At 40.0% G+C, this 18,321-nt stretch overlaps 1 protein-coding gene across 2 annotated transcripts; it reads left to right on the top strand.

Annotated features, from left to right (window-relative positions):
* Positions 1-548: 548 nt before the first annotated feature.
* On the top strand, positions 549-17,637 carry BLOC1S5 (biogenesis of lysosomal organelles complex 1 subunit 5). Of its 2 annotated transcripts, none has more exons than XM_064664006.1 (5): positions 549-642; positions 5,685-5,767; positions 7,868-7,997; positions 11,541-11,599; positions 15,568-17,637. In XM_064664006.1, exons 1-5 carry the CDS (start codon positions 564-566, stop codon positions 15,745-15,747), a joined length of 531 nt encoding a protein of 176 aa, XP_064520076.1. In that variant the 5' UTR covers positions 549-563; the 3' UTR covers positions 15,748-17,637. The 2 variants fall into 2 exon arrangements, with proteins under 2 accessions (XP_064520076.1, XP_064520075.1); XM_064664005.1 differs by lacking the exon at positions 549-642 and adding an exon at positions 4,410-4,588.
* Positions 17,638-18,321: the final 684 nt, after the last annotated feature.

Raw genomic sequence — 18,321 nt, 5'->3', positions numbered from 1 at the left:
TTTTTTCCTTTCGGTTTTTAATTTTATCACTTCTTTTAATCTTTGGTGTGTTTCACAGTCTTTAACTTCAAAGTGTAATTGCAGTGATGCAGCTGCTTAATGGATTGCTACATTTAATATTTTCCCCCTAGGAGCAGTATTTCTTCTTTGCATCTATAATTGGATCATGCTGCTGCTGTCCCTGATGGAAACACCAGGTTTCATATTCACCATACACCTGAGCACATGCTTACTCACTTGGCAATCCTAATTTTTTTTTTTGATTTATCAAAATTGAATTGTATTTGGGGGGGGGGGGGGATTTTTGTGCTTGAATTTTATTGCAAAAGAAATGTGAGAGGAAATGCCATCATGCACCTCTTGCTGCTCCAAGCTTTCAGATCGAGACTGGGTCTTTGTACCCTACTGCTGCATGTCTTGAATGTTAAATTTATAGTACTTCAGAGCCCAGCTCCAGGGTAATATATAAAGATACCACAGATTTGGGAGGGGGATTGATTTTGCAGCAAGCATTAGTTGTTGCTACTCTGTGCACATTCCTGCAGGCGTGGCCTTTATTTTCCATGCTAGTAGTGACTACAGCCACCGCAGCTGCCACGGAACACCACGCATCCCATTTCCCACTCTACAGGCAGGCAGGAGGTGAGTAATTTTTCATTGTTGCTGCATCAGAAGGATTCCCCTTTCCCCTCCCACACTACCTTGGCCCCTTTAGGAAAATTTTCATCTATTAAACTTTCCCTCCTCTGTTGGAGGAACTAAATCTCTTTCAGCATTTTCAGGCTGGTGATCTAATTTGACAGCTCGTAGGTGATGTCTGTTCCTCTTCAAAGAGGCAGGTAGCCCCGGGCTAGCCAGCTGCATTGTGGATTCTGCAGATTTGGCTTGCTGTTCCTGCTGGGAGTCATCTGTCTTCTTAGTCTTGGCGGTGGATAATTTTTGTCCTCCCTAGCATCATCTGCCTGAGCAGTTTTTGCCTGGCAGGCCTGTCCATACAGGTTGAGCATCAACTACAGTAGCCGCACGGCTAATCTGACGAGGCACTCCTCCAAACAGCGCAGCCCCGGGCCTGCTTTGGCCAGCATTGGCATCGCAGCCCGCAAACTTCCAGCCATCATGATCGTGGTCTTGGTCTCCCATCACGGGTGCAGCCCATGGAGTTATTCTGCTGGCGCAAAGTATGTCCCCCGCCTCGCCCTCTTAAGGGCCGTCGCTCCAATTCCTCCCATCTGGGCAGATGTCTGCCTCAACAGGTTTGGGTTTCCCTGCCTGTTGCCGGCATTTGACTCGGACACCGCCACTTGGGTGAAATAATACTTTAGTGGATTATCATTGCTAGACAGCCTGTGGGGAAAATGACAGGACTCGGCACGTTCATCTGAAGATTTTGCAATTCAGAGCGCTGCTAACGCTAATGGGAAGTGGCAGGGTGATCCCTAAAAGAGAAAGTGGGTTCCATTGCACGGCAAAAGTGACAGAGGTTGTTTAGCCTATCTTCCAAAAAAATACATGATGACTACATATGTTGATTTTCATGCTCCAAGCCATAGCTATTTCCATATTTTTGTGACTTGATGACTACTTTCTGCAAACTGACAGGTTAGGGGCTCCACAAGTATTGTCTTTTTATAGCCATCACCTCTTTAAGTCCTCCTTAATTTTTTTGAATATGTTTTGAAAATAAGCTTGATGGGGCAGTGGGAGTAAGCGGGTGGGGGGGGGGACAAAAAACCAGACATAAATGCAACAATAAAGCATATTTTTTAAAAAACACAACTATTCAAACAAAGGAGGAATGGTTTCAGGACAGTAGTCCTAGAAACCAATGCAGCTGTTTGTCACAGGATTTGCCCTTGTTTCATTCCCATAATGCCGAACCTGGCATTATTCATGATGTAAGAACTGTTTCCTAGAAATGCAGTAGTTGCAAAGCCCCTTAACTACAGGATTTCCTCCTTAACAAATAAAAAGCTGGAGCATAGGGCTTAGAGGGGGAAATAACTTGTCTGAGAGAGACACTACAAAAGGATGGAAGCTAGGCAGAGGAAAGGGATAAAATTAACATTTCAGCAATTCTACCCCAAATTATTAGTGATGATGGAGCCAGCTGGAATATCCTACAGATATTATTAATATATGAACACTATTGTAATCTAATGGTGATTGTCAGTTGCTTATGTGCTTTATATGCTTATATTTATGGGAAAATATAAATACTAATCTATAGGTTGCAAGAGGTGGTTACTTTGGGGTGAAAAAAAATAATGTGGAAGGGAACTATTTTTTAAATAATTCTTTGTGTGCTAATTGTCTAATTAATATTTACAGACTACGAAACAGTGAAGGAGTGAAAAACTTTTAGATTATGTATTTATACTGAATTTAGTAATAATGTTAGTTAAGTATTGAACACTTCCCAGTGTGAGATGCATTTTATTATTTAAACAGATTCTAACTGTATTTTGACTGATTTTGGAGTAGATAGTTTCAACAAAATCAATTCACTCATTTTTAACCCGTGTTTAGAAGATTACAGGTTTTGTCAGAAAAACCTGTATAGTAATTTCAGTGAACAGTTTCTGAGCTTTGATGATGGGACACAAAATTTATAGTAGGATCATTTTTTGTGTCAGTTGTAATAGCTTTAAAAAGTCTCTTTTTTTTTCTCAGCCACACAATTGCTTCTACACATAAAAGCTATGGAGAGTAGAACATAGGCAGAACTAATTTCTAAAGAAGAAATATATATTGCTCCTGTTTTTTACGAATAAACTAGTAATTGCTACAGCTAAACTGGCTCCTTTGTGGTATTCCAGGTCAGGACACTGAAGCTGCAGCACCTGTAGCAGAATTTGTGGTCCAGTTCTTTCTTCACTGCAATGACACTGTGTGGTGTGTATTGCAAATTTAAAAAAAAATGTATAAAAGAAGAAACAAACTGTAGATGCAATGGCCTGACTAGGATCAACCTATTCTAAAAGTATTGAGTTTATGTGGCATGAAAAGTCACAAACAGAAGTTAATATACTGTAATTTATAAGGGAGGAGGCTGTAAGGGGGGAGATATATTGAAAATATTCTAGTGCTGTCGGAGTCACAGAATGGGGTCAGTTTGAAAGGGACCACAGTGGGTCATTTGCTCCAACCTCCCTGCTCAGTCAGGGCCATCCTAGAGCACAGGGCCCAGGATTGCGTCCAGACGGTTCTTGAATATCTCCGGTGAGGGAGAGTCCACAACTTCTCTGGGCAATCTGTTCCAGTGCTCGGTCACCCACTCAGTAACGAAGTTCTTCCTCATATTCCAGTGGAACTTCGCGTACATCAGTTTCTACCTGTTGCCTCTTGTCCTATTGCTTGGCACCACCAAGATGAGCCTGGGTCTGTCTTCTTGACACCTTCCCTTCAGATACTTATAGACACTAATGAGGTCCCCTCTCAGTCATTTCTTTTCAAGGCTGTACAAGCCCTGTTTCCTCAGCCTGTCCTCACAAGAGAGATGCTCCAGTCCACCAATCGACTTCGTAGCTCTCTGCTGGACTTGCTCCAGGAGCTCCATGTCTCTCTTGTACTAGGAGCCTCTTTTGTACTCTCAAATAGTTTTAAAAGAAATGTATGGGGATATTACATAATTTTTGCCCTTTTTTTGTATAGTTGTAAAAGACTGCTGCTCTTATTTTTTTCTTTCAGCAGTTCTTTTCAGCCGTTGTTACTCACGTTTGCTACACGCAGAAGGCAAGTGGGTTTCCTGAACGCACGTCTCTTACTACATTATCTGAATCACAGAATCAATTAGATTGGAAAAGATCTCTGAGATCATCAAGTCCAACCTATGACTGAACACCACCCTATCAACTAGACCATGGCACTGAGTGCCAAGTCCTGTCTTTCCTTAAACACCTCTGGGCATGGTGACCCCACCACCTCCCTGGGCAGCTCATTCTAATGTTGAACCACCCCTTCTGTGAAGAAATTCCTCCTGTTGTCCAACCTGAACCTCCCCTGGCGCACCTTGAGGCCTTTTCCTCTCGTCCTGTCGCTGTTTGCCTGGCTACACCCTCCTTTCAGGTAGCTGTAGAGGGCGATAAGGTCCCCCCTGAGCCTCCTTTTCTCCAGGCTAAACAACCCCAGCTCCCTCAGCCGCCCCTCACAGGACATGCGCTCCAGACCCTTCACCAGCTCCGCTGACCTTCTCCGGACTCGTGCCCTTCTCTTCTCCTAAAACAACACCCATCAAATCACCAAAATCCCGGGTGTGTTCGGGGGCGGTACCGCAGCGCGGCGGGCGCGCCGCGATGACCTCACGCCGCGGCACCGGGGCTCTGCGGAAGCTCTGCGGGCCGGGCAGGGCCGGGGCCGGGGCCGGGCAGGGCCAGGGCCGGGGCCGGGCAGGGCCAGGGCCAGGGCCGGGGCCGGGCAGGGCCAGGGCCGGGGCCGGGCAGGTCCCGCCGCGCTGCCCCGGGGCCGCCGAGCGCCATGAGCGGGGCTGGCCCCGCGTCCCCCGGCCGCAGCACCGCGGCGGCCCCGCCGCACGGCGACAGGAGGCGGGAGGCGCCGGCCGCCGGCTCCCCCATTCAGGCCATCATAAAGGGTAAGGAGCGGGCGGGGTGTCACCGCGGCGTCAGCAGCCCCCCTTCGGCCGCCTTCCAGCCCCCCGGGGCTCCGTGACACGCTCTGAGGTTTAAAGCTGGACACCTGCTGGCTTTCACCTCTCGGAGTTTGAAACTAGGCGTTCTTCTGGGAAACTGAGTCTGCCACCGAGGCCCTGCCGCCGGCGTGTGAAGTTTTCTGGGAAGCTCCTACTTTGGTCTTGTTCACCCCGAGTCTTGCCCTGGTTCATCTGCGCACAGGAGGGTTCGGACTGGGGAGTGGTTTAGCCTGTGCTTTGTTTACTGCAATCACGTAATTCCCCAGATTTGGAATAACCGTTCTGCACCTTTTTTGAACGGGGTGAGAATCGGGATGTTGAACAAACAGGTGGATACAGTAGCGAGGGAGAGCCTCTACGCAGGTCCAAACAGGTGGGGCAGGAAGACATCCTTTACATGGCAGTGCCAGTTTAAAGCGTTTGTTGGCGTTACGCTGTATATTTCTTGAAATAGTCTTTATTTGCTGTACTCTCACACTGGTTTTCTATTTAACGGGCTTTTTCTTTCTCTGTGACAGACGAGCCTGATTTGCACACACACTTATATTGTAAATACTCTTTTTCAAGACTTAAATTTCAAGTCTTTGGCCCTGGAATACAAGAAAATGCTGACAGTTTTCCTGTGTAGGGAGTGTTTTGCTTCTCTTGCTGCAGAAAACTCCCACGCCTTAGTGTGTAAATCTCTATTAAGCTGCAGCGTTTAGTTCTGTTCTTTTACCACTATCAACAATCAGATACAGAAGCTTGTACTGATGAGAAAGAGGATTGAAACAAAGGGTGCTGAGGCACAGGGGAGAACGTTCAGCCTTCCCAGAAAGGTGTCTTTGGGATCTGGAATACTGATTCATTGCATTTCATCTAGGTTGGTGATTTGCTGAATAGATAGGTTACCCAATAAACACTGTTCTGGTGCTCTTTTGGTTTTGTATGTATTTTGTTGTCCTTCTTCAAACTGAGGTATGATGTGCTACCGTGTGTTGTGTAGCCTGGTGTAGGAGTGAGAGAAAAACTAAAATTCTGGCTTTCATTAATATTCTAGATGTTGGGGAAATCTATTCAAGACTCCTGGATCACAGACCAGTAATTCAAGGAGAAATACGTTACTTTGTTAAAGAATTTGAAGTAAGTATTTGTATCTTACTGGATGCTGTCGTAGTCTGATACTTTCAACAGTCTTAGCATCTCCTTAGAGATCTCAGTATGTACATAAGTTTCATCAGAAGAACTTGACATGTTGGTTTTTTTCCAAAATAACACACTTGAGCTATACATCTGCATCTTTAGTAAACAAGGCAGTAATTTAGGCCTTTTTCTTTTGAAAGTTTCGAAAGGGACATAATTTCTTTTCCTGCAAAAGACTGGCAGGAACACTGATGTTAGACAATTATGAAATCCTGACATCTTAGAGAAGTCCGGTTGGTTCAAGGAAAGTATTGTTGGCCAGTGTAGGTTTACATCTGACTGAGAAACTGCTTTATGCATCAGGCTGGATTCAACGAGCACAGCTGTAGTTTTATTTTGCTTTAATATTTGTTACACAAAAGAAAGTAATATTACTGAAAGAGAAACACTTTATGCAAAGTAAGAAAATCATTAAAAATTGAATGACTTTTGTCTGATTGGCTGCAAATAAGGCTTAAGTATTGAAGGTGCAAAAGTGTTTATATACAGCTTTCCTTGGAAAGTATAATTTGGTTTCCACAAGATGGCAGCAAAAGTTTAGAGAAGTCAAATCTTATGTCAACAAAAGGCTGTTTCTGAGTAGATTTTCGTTCTTACAGAGTGTGGAATTTAAAATTAAAATCAGTCCTGAAAATGCAGCTACACCTCAAGCTTCCAGCAAGCAAACCTGATTTGAATGACATTAAGAATGTCTTCCCTCCTCATCCCAGATTGTAGCTTATATTTGAAGCAGGTCTTTTTTCTCTCTACTGGTTTAGCAAATTACACACGTGAAATAAACTCTCATCAGATCTGTAACGCATGGGCTTGAGAGTCATAAGAAATTATTTATTTTCTCTGCCTTCCCTAAGTAAGATTTAGGGTACAGTAAGTAATTTTATGTGGCATTCCATAGGAAGGAAAATTTTAAGCTCAATTACAAAATTAGAACTCATATCTTTATAATTATAATTCATATATTTCTCTCATTGCACCTGAAGTCTTGTTCTGTTTCTTAGACAAATTTAATATATTCTTAGATCTTTTATTGAAATTCAGTTACTGGTTTTTACTTTTAAGGGTGGAAATAGCAAAGCAGAGGATTGTATAAGTCTTTGCAACTTAGAATTTCTTCAAAAAATTACACTTGTTTGTAACTTTGAGATATCAGCTATTTTTGGGGTGTAGTAGGACATATGCTTATTCTTTCAATGATGACCACCTAGTGTGTAAAGAATGTAGATTTGCATTCAGGAAATCTGGAGCCTGTTTAATAAAGTGGTTTTACTTGTCTGTGCCTCAGTTTCTGAAATTTTAAAACAGGTATGTTGATATCCAATTGCCCACTTCATAGGATGCAGTATTTTTTGTTTACCTAGAGCAGCCATCTAAAGGAAGGTGTTGGTGAAATTCAGAGTGGAAGTAGTGCTATAGCTTCAGAAAAAAAGATTATTTTTTTAAATGTAAACAGTAAAGCAAGATCTTGTTGTTCTTGTAATTAATCATGATCAGCAGTGATCCAGAAGAAGGGCTGCTTCTTTAGTCACCTGTATTATATTATTTTTTAGTCTTGACTTCATTGCTTTACTTCAGTTAAAACAATTTTACTTGGATTGTTTTAATCTCTTCCCATGCTAAGTGTGGGTCAGACATCAAGCAAGCAGAATCACTGCTATGTTATCTTTCAGTAACAATTGAGTTATAAAAGTGCAATGTTTTCAAGTTTTCCTGCTCTCAGTTGTTTTTGATATGCGGTAAATCCTCTTTACAAAATGGCACATTTTTCCACACAGTGTTTCAGCTAGTCAGTACTGACTTTTTTCACAAAGGCCAGAAGGGTCATTCAAAGAATTCCTGTATTTTAGTGTGAAGAATGGAACAGTGCTCTTCTTTTTCACAAAACAGTTTTATTAATCATGCTAAATAAGTAGAGTAACTCTTTAATAGACAATAGTATAGTTTTTTGAGATGAAGCTATTAGTTTATCAACTGGGAAACCATCTTTATTTTGTAAAGTGGAATTCCTTGTTAGCCACTCATTTTCTTTCCTTTTTCTGGCAGGAAAAACGTGGCCTCCGAGAACTGCGAGTACTTGAAAATCTAAAGAATACAATCTTTGAAACGAATGAACATGTTCTTCCTAAGTGTGAGCAGGCAATGCATGACAATTTGAATGAAACATTCAAGAGATGTAAGCACATTGCTTCTTATTTCTCTTGTTGCATCATTTTGAGGAGTAATTTAAGTAGTTTGAATTCAAAATGTAGAAAATTCGTAGAAAACTTATCATAGTTGGATAATTTTCTACTATTTATGTGCTTTTTTCTCATTTCTGTGAAATTTTAAAAGGGAAACAGCAGGGATGTTTTTTGATACGTATCAGTCCAGCCACACAGCACTTGCTAAGGTTACATTAAAGATTTTTGTTGATTTAAGTAGAAGCTATTTCAGCTCAGTTGTTTGCTACTCACTTGGAAATAGTGCTCCATGTTGACCAAAGCCATGGACAAAATTTCAGTTTTCTGAAATTTCAGGGGTTTTTTTCAGTTTGTTGCAAGCATGTTGTGGTGTGACCTTCAAGTTTCTTAATTTTCCCACAGGAGCTCATAATACTGTCCCCCAAGATTTAAAACAAAACCTGCTGCTGTATAGCTGTGAAATTTATTGTTATTATTGTTATTGTTATTGTTATTATTTCATCATCATCATCTTAGTCACAAATAGTGAAATAGGAGTAATTGCATGCTAATCTTAGTTTCATCATTACAATAATGTATTTTTTTATTGCTCAGATTTTAAAACAAAATTTAAAATTTTTTGTACTAATTTTTCAGTATCTTTTTCTTTTCTTGCTAATTTGGCAGGATGGCTTCTTAAAAAAGAGATTTCAAGAGAGTGTGGGTACACAGCTTTAGCTGCCAAATTTATGCAGTCAGAACTTGCCAGTGTAGGTTGTGTTATATTTTATGTGTGGCATGTTGTATAAGCATTTAATTTCTTATAACTTACTTATACGGCATCTGGCATATGCAGAATAACAAATGCTAGATGATACTATACGCACGAAACAATTGCAGGGAAGTATTTTAAACTTTAAATTTAGTCATGCAAATAAGACGTATGTTCTAATACCATCTGACTGGAGTGAACCTGTGATGCTGCTTCCTGTCTTTCTAAGGGGTCAGCTGTGTAGTACATCTTTAGTAATACAATCACAGAATGGTTGAGGTGGGAAGGGACCTCAGGAGGTCATGTTTTTAAGCCTCCTGCCTGCTCAAGCAGCAGCAGCTAGAGCCAGGACTTTGTCCCATTGCATTTTTAATACCTTCACAGGTGGAGACTCCACAGCCACTCTGGGCAACCTGTTCCTGTCCCAGTGTTTGACTACCGTCACAGAAAAAAGTGTTTTCTTGTGTTAATTTAAAATCCCATGTATTTGATTTTGTGCCCACTGCCTCTTGTCCTGCCAGTGAGCACTAGAGAAGAGTCTGGCTCCCTCATCTTCATTCCATTCAGATATTTATTCACATTCTCCCCTGGGCCTTCTTTTCTCCACACAGAACAGAGAGAGTCCCAACTCTCTCAGCCTTGCCTCATACAAAAGATGCTCCAGTCCTTAATCATCTTTTTGGCCATGTGCTGGACTTACTCCAGTAAATTAATCTGTGTTTACTGGGGAGCCTAGAAGTAGACAGACTACCTCAGGTGCAGCCTGTGTTGTTGGCCCTTGTTATGCCTTGCTGCCTGAGATTATTCCTTCCCAGATGCAGTACTTGACATTTCCCTTTGTTGAACTTCATTAAAATTCCTGTCAGCCCAATTCTCCTGTTGCACAAGGTCCCTCTGAATGGCAGCACAACCATTTCCAGTTTAAGTGCCTCCTAACCTGGTGCTGCTTCACAGACAGTAAACTGGCTGCTTTGCTCTAGACTTTCCCTCTGGGTTCAGAAGCCTGGGATTCCTCAAGGCTGGTCTTTATGGTAAAGACTAAGGCAAAGAAGGCATTGAGTACCTTGGCCTTTTCCATGTTCTTTGTCACCAGCTCTCCTACCCCATTCAGCAGAAGGCCTGCAATTTTCCCCAGTTTTCCTTTTGCTGCTACATACTTATAGAATCCTTTCTTGCTATCTTTTGTACCTCTCACCAAATTCGACTCCCAAGCAGCTTTTACTTTCTTCATGCTGTCTCTGCTCGATAAGACAGCAACTCTATACTGCTGTGTGACTTGCCCCTACTTCCACCTCCTATACACTTCCTTTTTAAGTTGGAATTTAGTCAGGAACTCCTCGGTCATCCATGCAGACCTCCTAGTGCAGGAAACATCCATGCTTGTTGGGATAGACCTTTCTTGAGCTTGGAGGAGGTGATCCTTGTTACCATCATCCCAGACCTACCGTGTCCCCAGCCTCTTTACTTTTTTTTTGTGAATCACTCCTTTGCCTGTCATTTCTAGTTTAAAGCTGTCCCTACCAGGTTGGCCAGCCTTCTGGCAAAGGTACTTTTACCCGGTTTAGTCAGGTGGATCCCATCTTTTCCAAGCATCTGCTGATGCTCAGAATGGGTCACAAGGATATAGAAACCAAACTCCAGCTGCCAACACCAACTGTGCAACCAGCTGCTAACCCCAAAAATCCACCTAGTTCCCCTCAAAAAGAAGGTTGGGGAGATCATTATCTGAACTCCCATGCCTTTGACCACTGTCCTGAGATCCTTGTAGTCATTCCTGTTATTTCTCAGGTCACCCTTGCAGTACCACTGTTGTCTACATGGAAGAGCACCAGGGGTAATAGTCCAAACTTACAACATCCCAAATGTGAGCCCCTGGCAAGCAGCAAACCTCCCTAGATGACAAAACATATTGAAAGGTGGGGAGCCTCTGTCCCCTGCCATAGGGAGTCTGCTACAGCTGTCACTTGCCACTCTCTTCTAGTGGTCCTGAGCAGCTCAGGCTCAGCCACCAGATGCTCCAATTTACGGTGCTCCCAGCTCCTTATCAGCTATGTGGGCAGTGAACCTGTTCTGTAACTGGAAGTCCTCAGGGTGGCAGGAGCCTGCCTCCTGTTTTGGAAAGTCACCAGCTTCAAGATGGTGATAAATAAGTAAGGTATTTCTCAATGCCAGATTGTGTTAGTGGGCGAAGTGACTGCTTTGGGGAAATTAGTTTATTTAAATCTACATTAATTAAGTGTTAAATAAGTTAGGAAGAAAAAGTGCATAGGAATACAGTTCCTATTTCCATTGAGTTTTCCCAGGCTTAGTCTCATGAGAGAAGAGGCTGGCTCCAGCATAAAGATGTTCTCCATGTAAAGTCTATGCTACATCACTTTTTACAGTTGATGGGAAAAAAATAAGAAAAAAACTGAACCAAGTAAAACATAGAGCTTGGTCACCTGTTTCTACTTACTGACTTAAGAGTGTTTTTTGATGTCTTCTGAGGTGCTGAGTAGTGCACTCTAGCTCATCAGCCACACTAGGGAGTATGGACCCAAGAGGACCTAGCTGCTTTTCTCATTTTGGCTTCTAGAACGCTCAAAGGTTAAACTCGGTGATAAACCTACTTACAGTTGTAAGTGTAAAGCATTTTTTGCAAGTACTGACAACTCTTGTGCATAGTTAAGTGGCACAGTGGAATATAATCTTTGATTTGTAATAATCTCACATCTTCTAAATCCCTTTCAGGCAAGTTTCTTTGATTTAGAACAGCAGACTGATCTACTGCAATTTGTTGTTTCAGTGCAAGCTGCCAACAACACGATCCATAGACTCCAAGAGAAAGAGAGTGAAGTGAGAAAGGTAAAAGAAGGGTGGATGGATACAATTTTATAGTGTGATCTAAGTCGGAGTCTCGTGCTTCACAACAAGTTCATCTGCCTTCAGTATAGCAAAACTTAAAAACATGTTTTCCTATACTGTATATACTTGCAGTAAAACTTCTTCTGGGGTGATTTCTGCACTTACAAAATGCACACTGCAGATGGATCTAGCTAAGTCTTCCTACAATCTCCTGATGTATGGAAACTATTTTTTTTATTTCCTTCACTTTATTTTCCCTCCTAACTCAGACTATAACATTTGTCACATACAGGGAAAGCTTAAATATAAAAAAGCCCTTATTTTCTGTGGAACAAAAAACACCTACTAACCTACCAGAATGGAAATGTAAATCTTTCCTAGTTAGCTGAGAACATTGACCATATTATATATATTGCTTTATATATATTGCTTGTTGAAAAGGAAGTGTGTTTTTCACTTGTGGATGGGTTATTTAATGAAGGGCTATATTATAGGAACATGCGAATCATTGGAACCTTTTCAGTTGGCTACATTTTGCTTATTTGAAATACATGTGCTCTGAATCTAGAAGCTGGAAAATTATACAAGAAATTAGTTTCATGTTTTCCCATTACCGCTTCGTTATTGTGTTCCTGGGTTATCTCTTAACTTGCAAAATGCTATTTATAATAATTTAGTCCAGAAAAACTGAAGACATTTCTGTGGCCATCAAGCAAAACAGTCCGTGCATTGATGTATGTAAGCTGATAATCATGTTTTTCTTTCCTTTTCGCAATCGATGAAGATGGGCAGTTCGGTTGCAATTGAATGCTGGTACTGTGCAAACAGCACACTGCTGAACCCTGACAAAGTTTGCTTGTGTCTAACACTAGTGTAGATACTGGTAGAGAGGTTAAATAGGAAATTCTTACAGTTCGGCTACTGTTTGTTTGAAGTAAAACTTTAATAAAAAGTTTATAACTTATAAAATGAACACTCAGTAAGAATTATGACTATTCTTTTTTAAAAATATTAACTATGTTTCCACTCTTTGGTTTTTTAATATGTAGTGGAGGAATAGTAATAGCTATTCAGGATTTGTAGCATTTCTTTAAGCCAGTATAGTAAGACTTTTTGGCTTGAAACTTTCAAATGTGAGTAGTAACATTCTTTTAAAATTATAGATAAAAGTTGTCATTGTAGTGCAACCGCTTGAGGAGAAATACTTTTTCCTTACTTTTCTGAAATCGTGTGTTCTGAAAAAATAATGAGATTTTGGTAGAATGTAGTGTCAAGTTATTACTATTAGCAGCCCTCAGTGAAATTAATTCAATTTCTGCTGAATAGGATGAATTTTAAGATTATTTACTTTACTAATTATCTTTTTCTTGCAGTTCTTTTCAGCTACTGGCCAAGTAACAAAACAGAAATTATGTTGCCCCTACTACAGTCTCACTTAGGATGTAAAGTAATATGTGAATCTGTGAGTGTCATTGAAAGAAGGCATACTATCAAATTCTACATGGTTTGTTTTCCAGAAAACAAACCTTTTCTAAATCTATAAGTTTGGAAATTATGAGTTGGTAGTATAAAATACACTCAGTATTACCTCTACAGATCACTAATTATGCTACTTTTGGAAACTGTTTTTGCTCTTTGAAAGTGATTTTTGACTTAACCAAGACAAATCCATGCCAAGTTGTCTGTACATCTTGAAAACCTTTGTATTTTAAAGATTTTTCATGACTGTCAAGGGCATATATAACAAGAGAGATATGGACCTCTATGCTTTCTAGCTATGCTGCAGTTAGAACACAGTAATTTTTTACACAATGTCTTGATTTCATTAGTTTTTCCTCCTGTGTGTTATAGTCAGTTGAATAAAGTATGACGTTAATAGTGCTGGATATGAAGAGGATGTGGTAGTAGTGGAGAGCACTGTGGTAAGAAAGCACAATATATATTGGGAAGACCTGATGGGTAATTGCAGAGCTACAGTGTGGAAGTTGTCTTTTTTGTGCTGAGAAACTGAATTTTTTGTGGCTGTAGCACTAGGTGTCAGTGAAAGTAGTTGCGTGTCCTGCATTGGAGCCTGGTTCTCAAGAGACTCTTAGTGACACTCTGCTAAACAAAAGGCTGTACTATGGTAGCAGCTGTCGCAGGAGAGCAGAGAAGGCTTGGATGATGGAAGCTGTTTAGTACCTTAGCTTCAGGGATGGTGTCTGTGGCAGCTTGGGTCTTGCAGTTGGATGTGGGCAAAGGAGGAACCTGTCTTTGGTCGGGTGTCTCTCTCATTGCTCTGTCATGCTTAACAAGACTAAGTGCTCATTGAAGATTATCCCACAGCAATAGCATTCATAGGTCTGTCCTGTGTGGATTCTTTAACTTCTGAACCAGCAGGTTTACACTGCAACATGTTCTTTGATTGAAAGACCTGTATCCTAAGGCACTCATCCTTTAAGCATCACGCTTTATTATATTTGCTTGTTTGCATAGTTATTTGTCTGGTACAAATAAGAATGTTGGTTTTAAGATTGTGACTGTCTCACACCCACAAACATACCCACTTGGCAGCAGTAAGTATTAATGATCTGGAGGTGCTGCTGACCACAGCTGGATTTGAATTTGTTTTCTAGGAAGGAGAGCTGCAGTGCTCAGGGTGTGCACTGAGCTTCTGCCATGCGGTTTTCCACATCATTGCTGAGATGGGAGAGTGAAAACAGTATTCAAGTCCTTAATGTCTTTTACTTGGTATTTCTTATCATTCTTACTTGCTTGCGCAAACATATCTTAATTTTATTTTTCATGTTCTAGAAATGTCTTAGGCTGTTTTACCAGGCAAATCATTTTATATCCTTGGGTAGAAATGGTGCAGTGGAAAATGAAGGTAGAAAGTATCAACATCAGTTCCATGTTCCTTGCAAACTATGCGTATTGTGAGAGTTAGTCTAGACGAAGTGTAGTTTGGGTAGGTGCTGTGTAATCATGTCAAAAAGTGTGCGAAACACCAGCGTTTCAAAGCCTGTTGAATACATAGTAGCGCACTAGTCAAACTATGAGTTTTGTTAGTAGCTGTTACTGCAAGTGCTGCAAACAAAATGGATCTTGGTATAATGTTGTTGAAGTGCATAAAATGCTGCACTGCAAAACTTGTGTATTTAGCCCATGATATGTGACCTTGAAGAACAACAGAGAGGGTGTTTAAGAACACATAAATGGATTCTCAGTGCCTTCAGTTGACAAAAATGCCATATATCTATTAAAGCTGTATAATAGTGTTTATTCCTACCCAGAAGTACTGTACGTAGTAAACAGCCATTGCTGGTAGACCGAAAAGGAGAGGGGGGTAAAAGAAAAAAAAATTTAATCCTTTCCTTTGCCGGAAGATGGAGCAAATGTGAGAACACCTGCCTAGATTTATTTTTGCTTCTGCACCTATAATATAAGGAGGCCAGACTGTTAATACTGAATGCAAGCAATCCACAGAAGTACATTGCATTATGACATGTGCATTGGATGTGTGTATTATTTCTCTTTCTGGATATCTAGACATTTTTTAATATTTTTTTTCCAAGATAAGAGAGTGAAAGGAATCAGACTTACCAGAAGCTAAGCAGTAAGAAAGTATGAGGGGAAAAAATAACTTATTTATAAAGGAAGACATTAATCACAGTGAGAGCTAGCTGGCTAAAACAGAAACACTAGCTGCCAGTTTCAAAACATTTAGTATCTGTGTTGTTATATTTTATAGAAATAGCATAGAAAAGCTATCATTGCTAATGCTCTTACGTTAATAGTATTGCAGACATTTTACCACTTGTTTTGGATTGACTATAAAAAAATAGATGTTTTCTTTTTAGTTTCACCTTTCCCTATGTTTTCTTGCTAGTTTCCAGTTTCTCTGATAGTTTAAAATTATGTAGCCCTCATTAAACCTCCTGTTTTAACATGGAAATGACTGGTAAAACTTCACATTTTCCTCCTCTCAGCTTCAGGCAGACAAGGTGATGGCTCGAGAAGAGAAGTGCATCGCCCACTGGGAGGAATTTATGAAAGAACAGCAGAACCAACGTGCAGAGGTGGATGAAGAGCACAGAAAAGCTATGGAGCGCCTCAAAGAGCAGTATTCTGAGATGGAGAAGGAACTGGCCAAATATGTTTCGTTTTAAGACCTTTTTTAATAATGATAGATTTGTGCCATTACTCAGTTTATTCTGACTTAAATTGAGGTTCTTTTGGAAAGCTGAAACAGATAAGAAAAAGGAGAATTTCCTCTACAGGCTTGGTATGGGAAGAAAAGGTTTGCATACTTTCAACTTAAGTGCCTATCTCTGCTTGTTTGGTTCAGGGCAGGTGGAATGCCAGTATTTCTTTGTTGGGAAGTGGAAATGAAAATTTTGTGACTACATCAGCTCAGGGAGTTGCAAACTAGAATTCTCTTCCATCAGCAGAGTATCATATCATTTAGGAAAACAGAGACTAATGTAATATTAACTATCCCAGTGTGCAGCCACAGCCCTTTCCTAAAAAGTAGGTTAGTAGGTTCCAGCCATAGTTGAGAATTCACTGGGAAAACTATATATCCTGCTTGTAGATTTCAAGAAAATAAACTTGTCTTATGGAATATTTTACTTTGAAGTTTTAGCAGTGAAAGATCTCAACAGAGTTTTAAATCCAATTGTAATTCAAACTTTTGGGTTGTATGTTCAGTATTATGAAATAGAGTTGTGATTCGAATGGGTTTTGCTAGCATAAAAATGGCTAAGTAAGCTTGGACAACAATTTCTTTTTTTTTCATCACGTAATTGTCTCTGGCCTCTCTTTTTAAGCTTTACTGTTCTAAGCAAAGCCAAAACAAGCTCAAAAGTAATCATGAAAAGCATATCGGTCCTTGTATTACCTTTGTAGCTAGTACAGTATTTACCTTAAATATTTATCATGCTGTTGGTTTACTTAGGATAAGCTTGTCAGAACTTTATGAAGCAATTGAGGTAAGCTTTTTGTTTCTTTAACAACACAACAAACGAGCAGATTAGTGGTAAAATGCCTGTAGTACTGATCTGCTTTCTTACTCTTACAGGATACATGAAACTCGTTTTATTTGAAACTTGCAGTTTACAGCAATGTAACTGAAGAAGTTAACTTAATCAGTTCATTAACCAAGGAAAATGAGACTTAGTACCTTAATGAAATTTGCTGCAAGCTAACCGTTAGTACAGGAAATATCTTTCCATAATTTAGCTGGTGTCCAATGTAGAATGGAAACAGGCAAAAATAAACAGAATTTACGCTTTGCCTATATTGCGGCAGTAATATACCAACAATGGTTGCTTGTATAAGATTATGGCTTGGTGTCAAGGCTCTGCTCCTGGCAGCATGTTGATAGTGTGATTAAAGTTAGTAGAGGAGATGGAATAAGTATTTGAGATTTCTTTCAATAACACTGAATTGCTGCCAAGCTGCTCTGCCTGCTACTGTAGGCCCAACAGCTTCATCAATCATCATCGTGTGTCTGGACTGAAAAGAGGACTTGCCGACACTGGGGCATGCTGGAATGTTGTTAATTCTCTGTTGTGGATGGAAAAAACATAGATGTCTCAAAGGTATCCCACACATGAAAAATAGGAAAGCCTCTTTTAGAACAACTCCTATCTGAATAGAAGGTGACTTCTGTAGAATTTCTCAGCTTATGTACCCATGGTGAATGTTGTAACTAAGCTCAGAATTTTCACTTAAAAAGAAAAAGTTAGGTTTTGCCTCTCTTTAGAATCAGGTGTGGAATAATTTCATTTGGAGCAGAGATTGGAAGTGGCTTCTCTCTTACCGGATTATTTGATGTATATGTGCTCAAAGCTCAAATACCTTTGTAACAAAATGCATTTAACTACATACTGAATTCATTTTTATTTTTGCACTGATAATTTTTATTGAGATTTAGATATCTAATTAACTGTGCACTGGATTCCAGTATTTCATCAATTTGAAGGCTCTTAAGCAATGATGCAAGTGTTTCAAGTTGGATATTCACTAGAAAATAAAGTGGTATTTCCAAAACCTTCTGAGCTGTGTGGTCCTGATTTTTTGGAAAGTGTCTAAGTACTAACACTGAAGATGTGTTCTTCTTTTAGAATGTTTTATGCTGAGGAATTTTTTATGCTGAAGGTCATTTGAAAGCAGTTTTCTTCAGTCCATATCTCCTTCTTGGTCCATTGCTGTTCATTGTGGGGACTACAGTGAAAACTATCTGTTTCTGAAATATTTCATTTCATAACTCTTACTTTTTTGTGTGTGATATGCTGTAGGTTTTGAGGTACCTAGAAATGCTTAATCATCTTTGAAGCAGCTTGCCAACAATAATAGGAAAACCTATTTTTTCTGTCCAAATGCTTAAAAAAATCCCAACCAATACCTGATGTGTCTAATACTATGTCAAAACAGAACATACCTGACTGATAAAAAAATATTCCTATCTTCTGCAGTTTTTTATCAGGGTGGGATTATGGTCTGTCTGGTCACAATAGTTCTCCACAGTGCAACTTTCTTTGCAAGATTCAAGTTCTTGTTATTCACAGTCTCTGCCATTTGGGAGAAATAGAAAAATGAGTAGTTAAAAAAAATAGTTTAAAAGTTGGCTTTGTGTCACTGGTGCGTGAAGGAAGTGTTTTAATTTATAGTTGCAATTTTACATGACTGAACGTCATAGTTTTAAAAATCTTGACGATTTATTTAATCGCAGTTAAACT

This window comes from Pseudopipra pipra, chromosome 1 (assembly GCF_036250125.1).
Source record: "Pseudopipra pipra isolate bDixPip1 chromosome 1, bDixPip1.hap1, whole genome shotgun sequence".
NCBI classification, from domain to species: Eukaryota; Metazoa; Chordata; class Aves; order Passeriformes; family Pipridae; genus Pseudopipra; species Pseudopipra pipra.
This window is presented reverse-complemented; position numbering and strand designations above follow the sequence as displayed.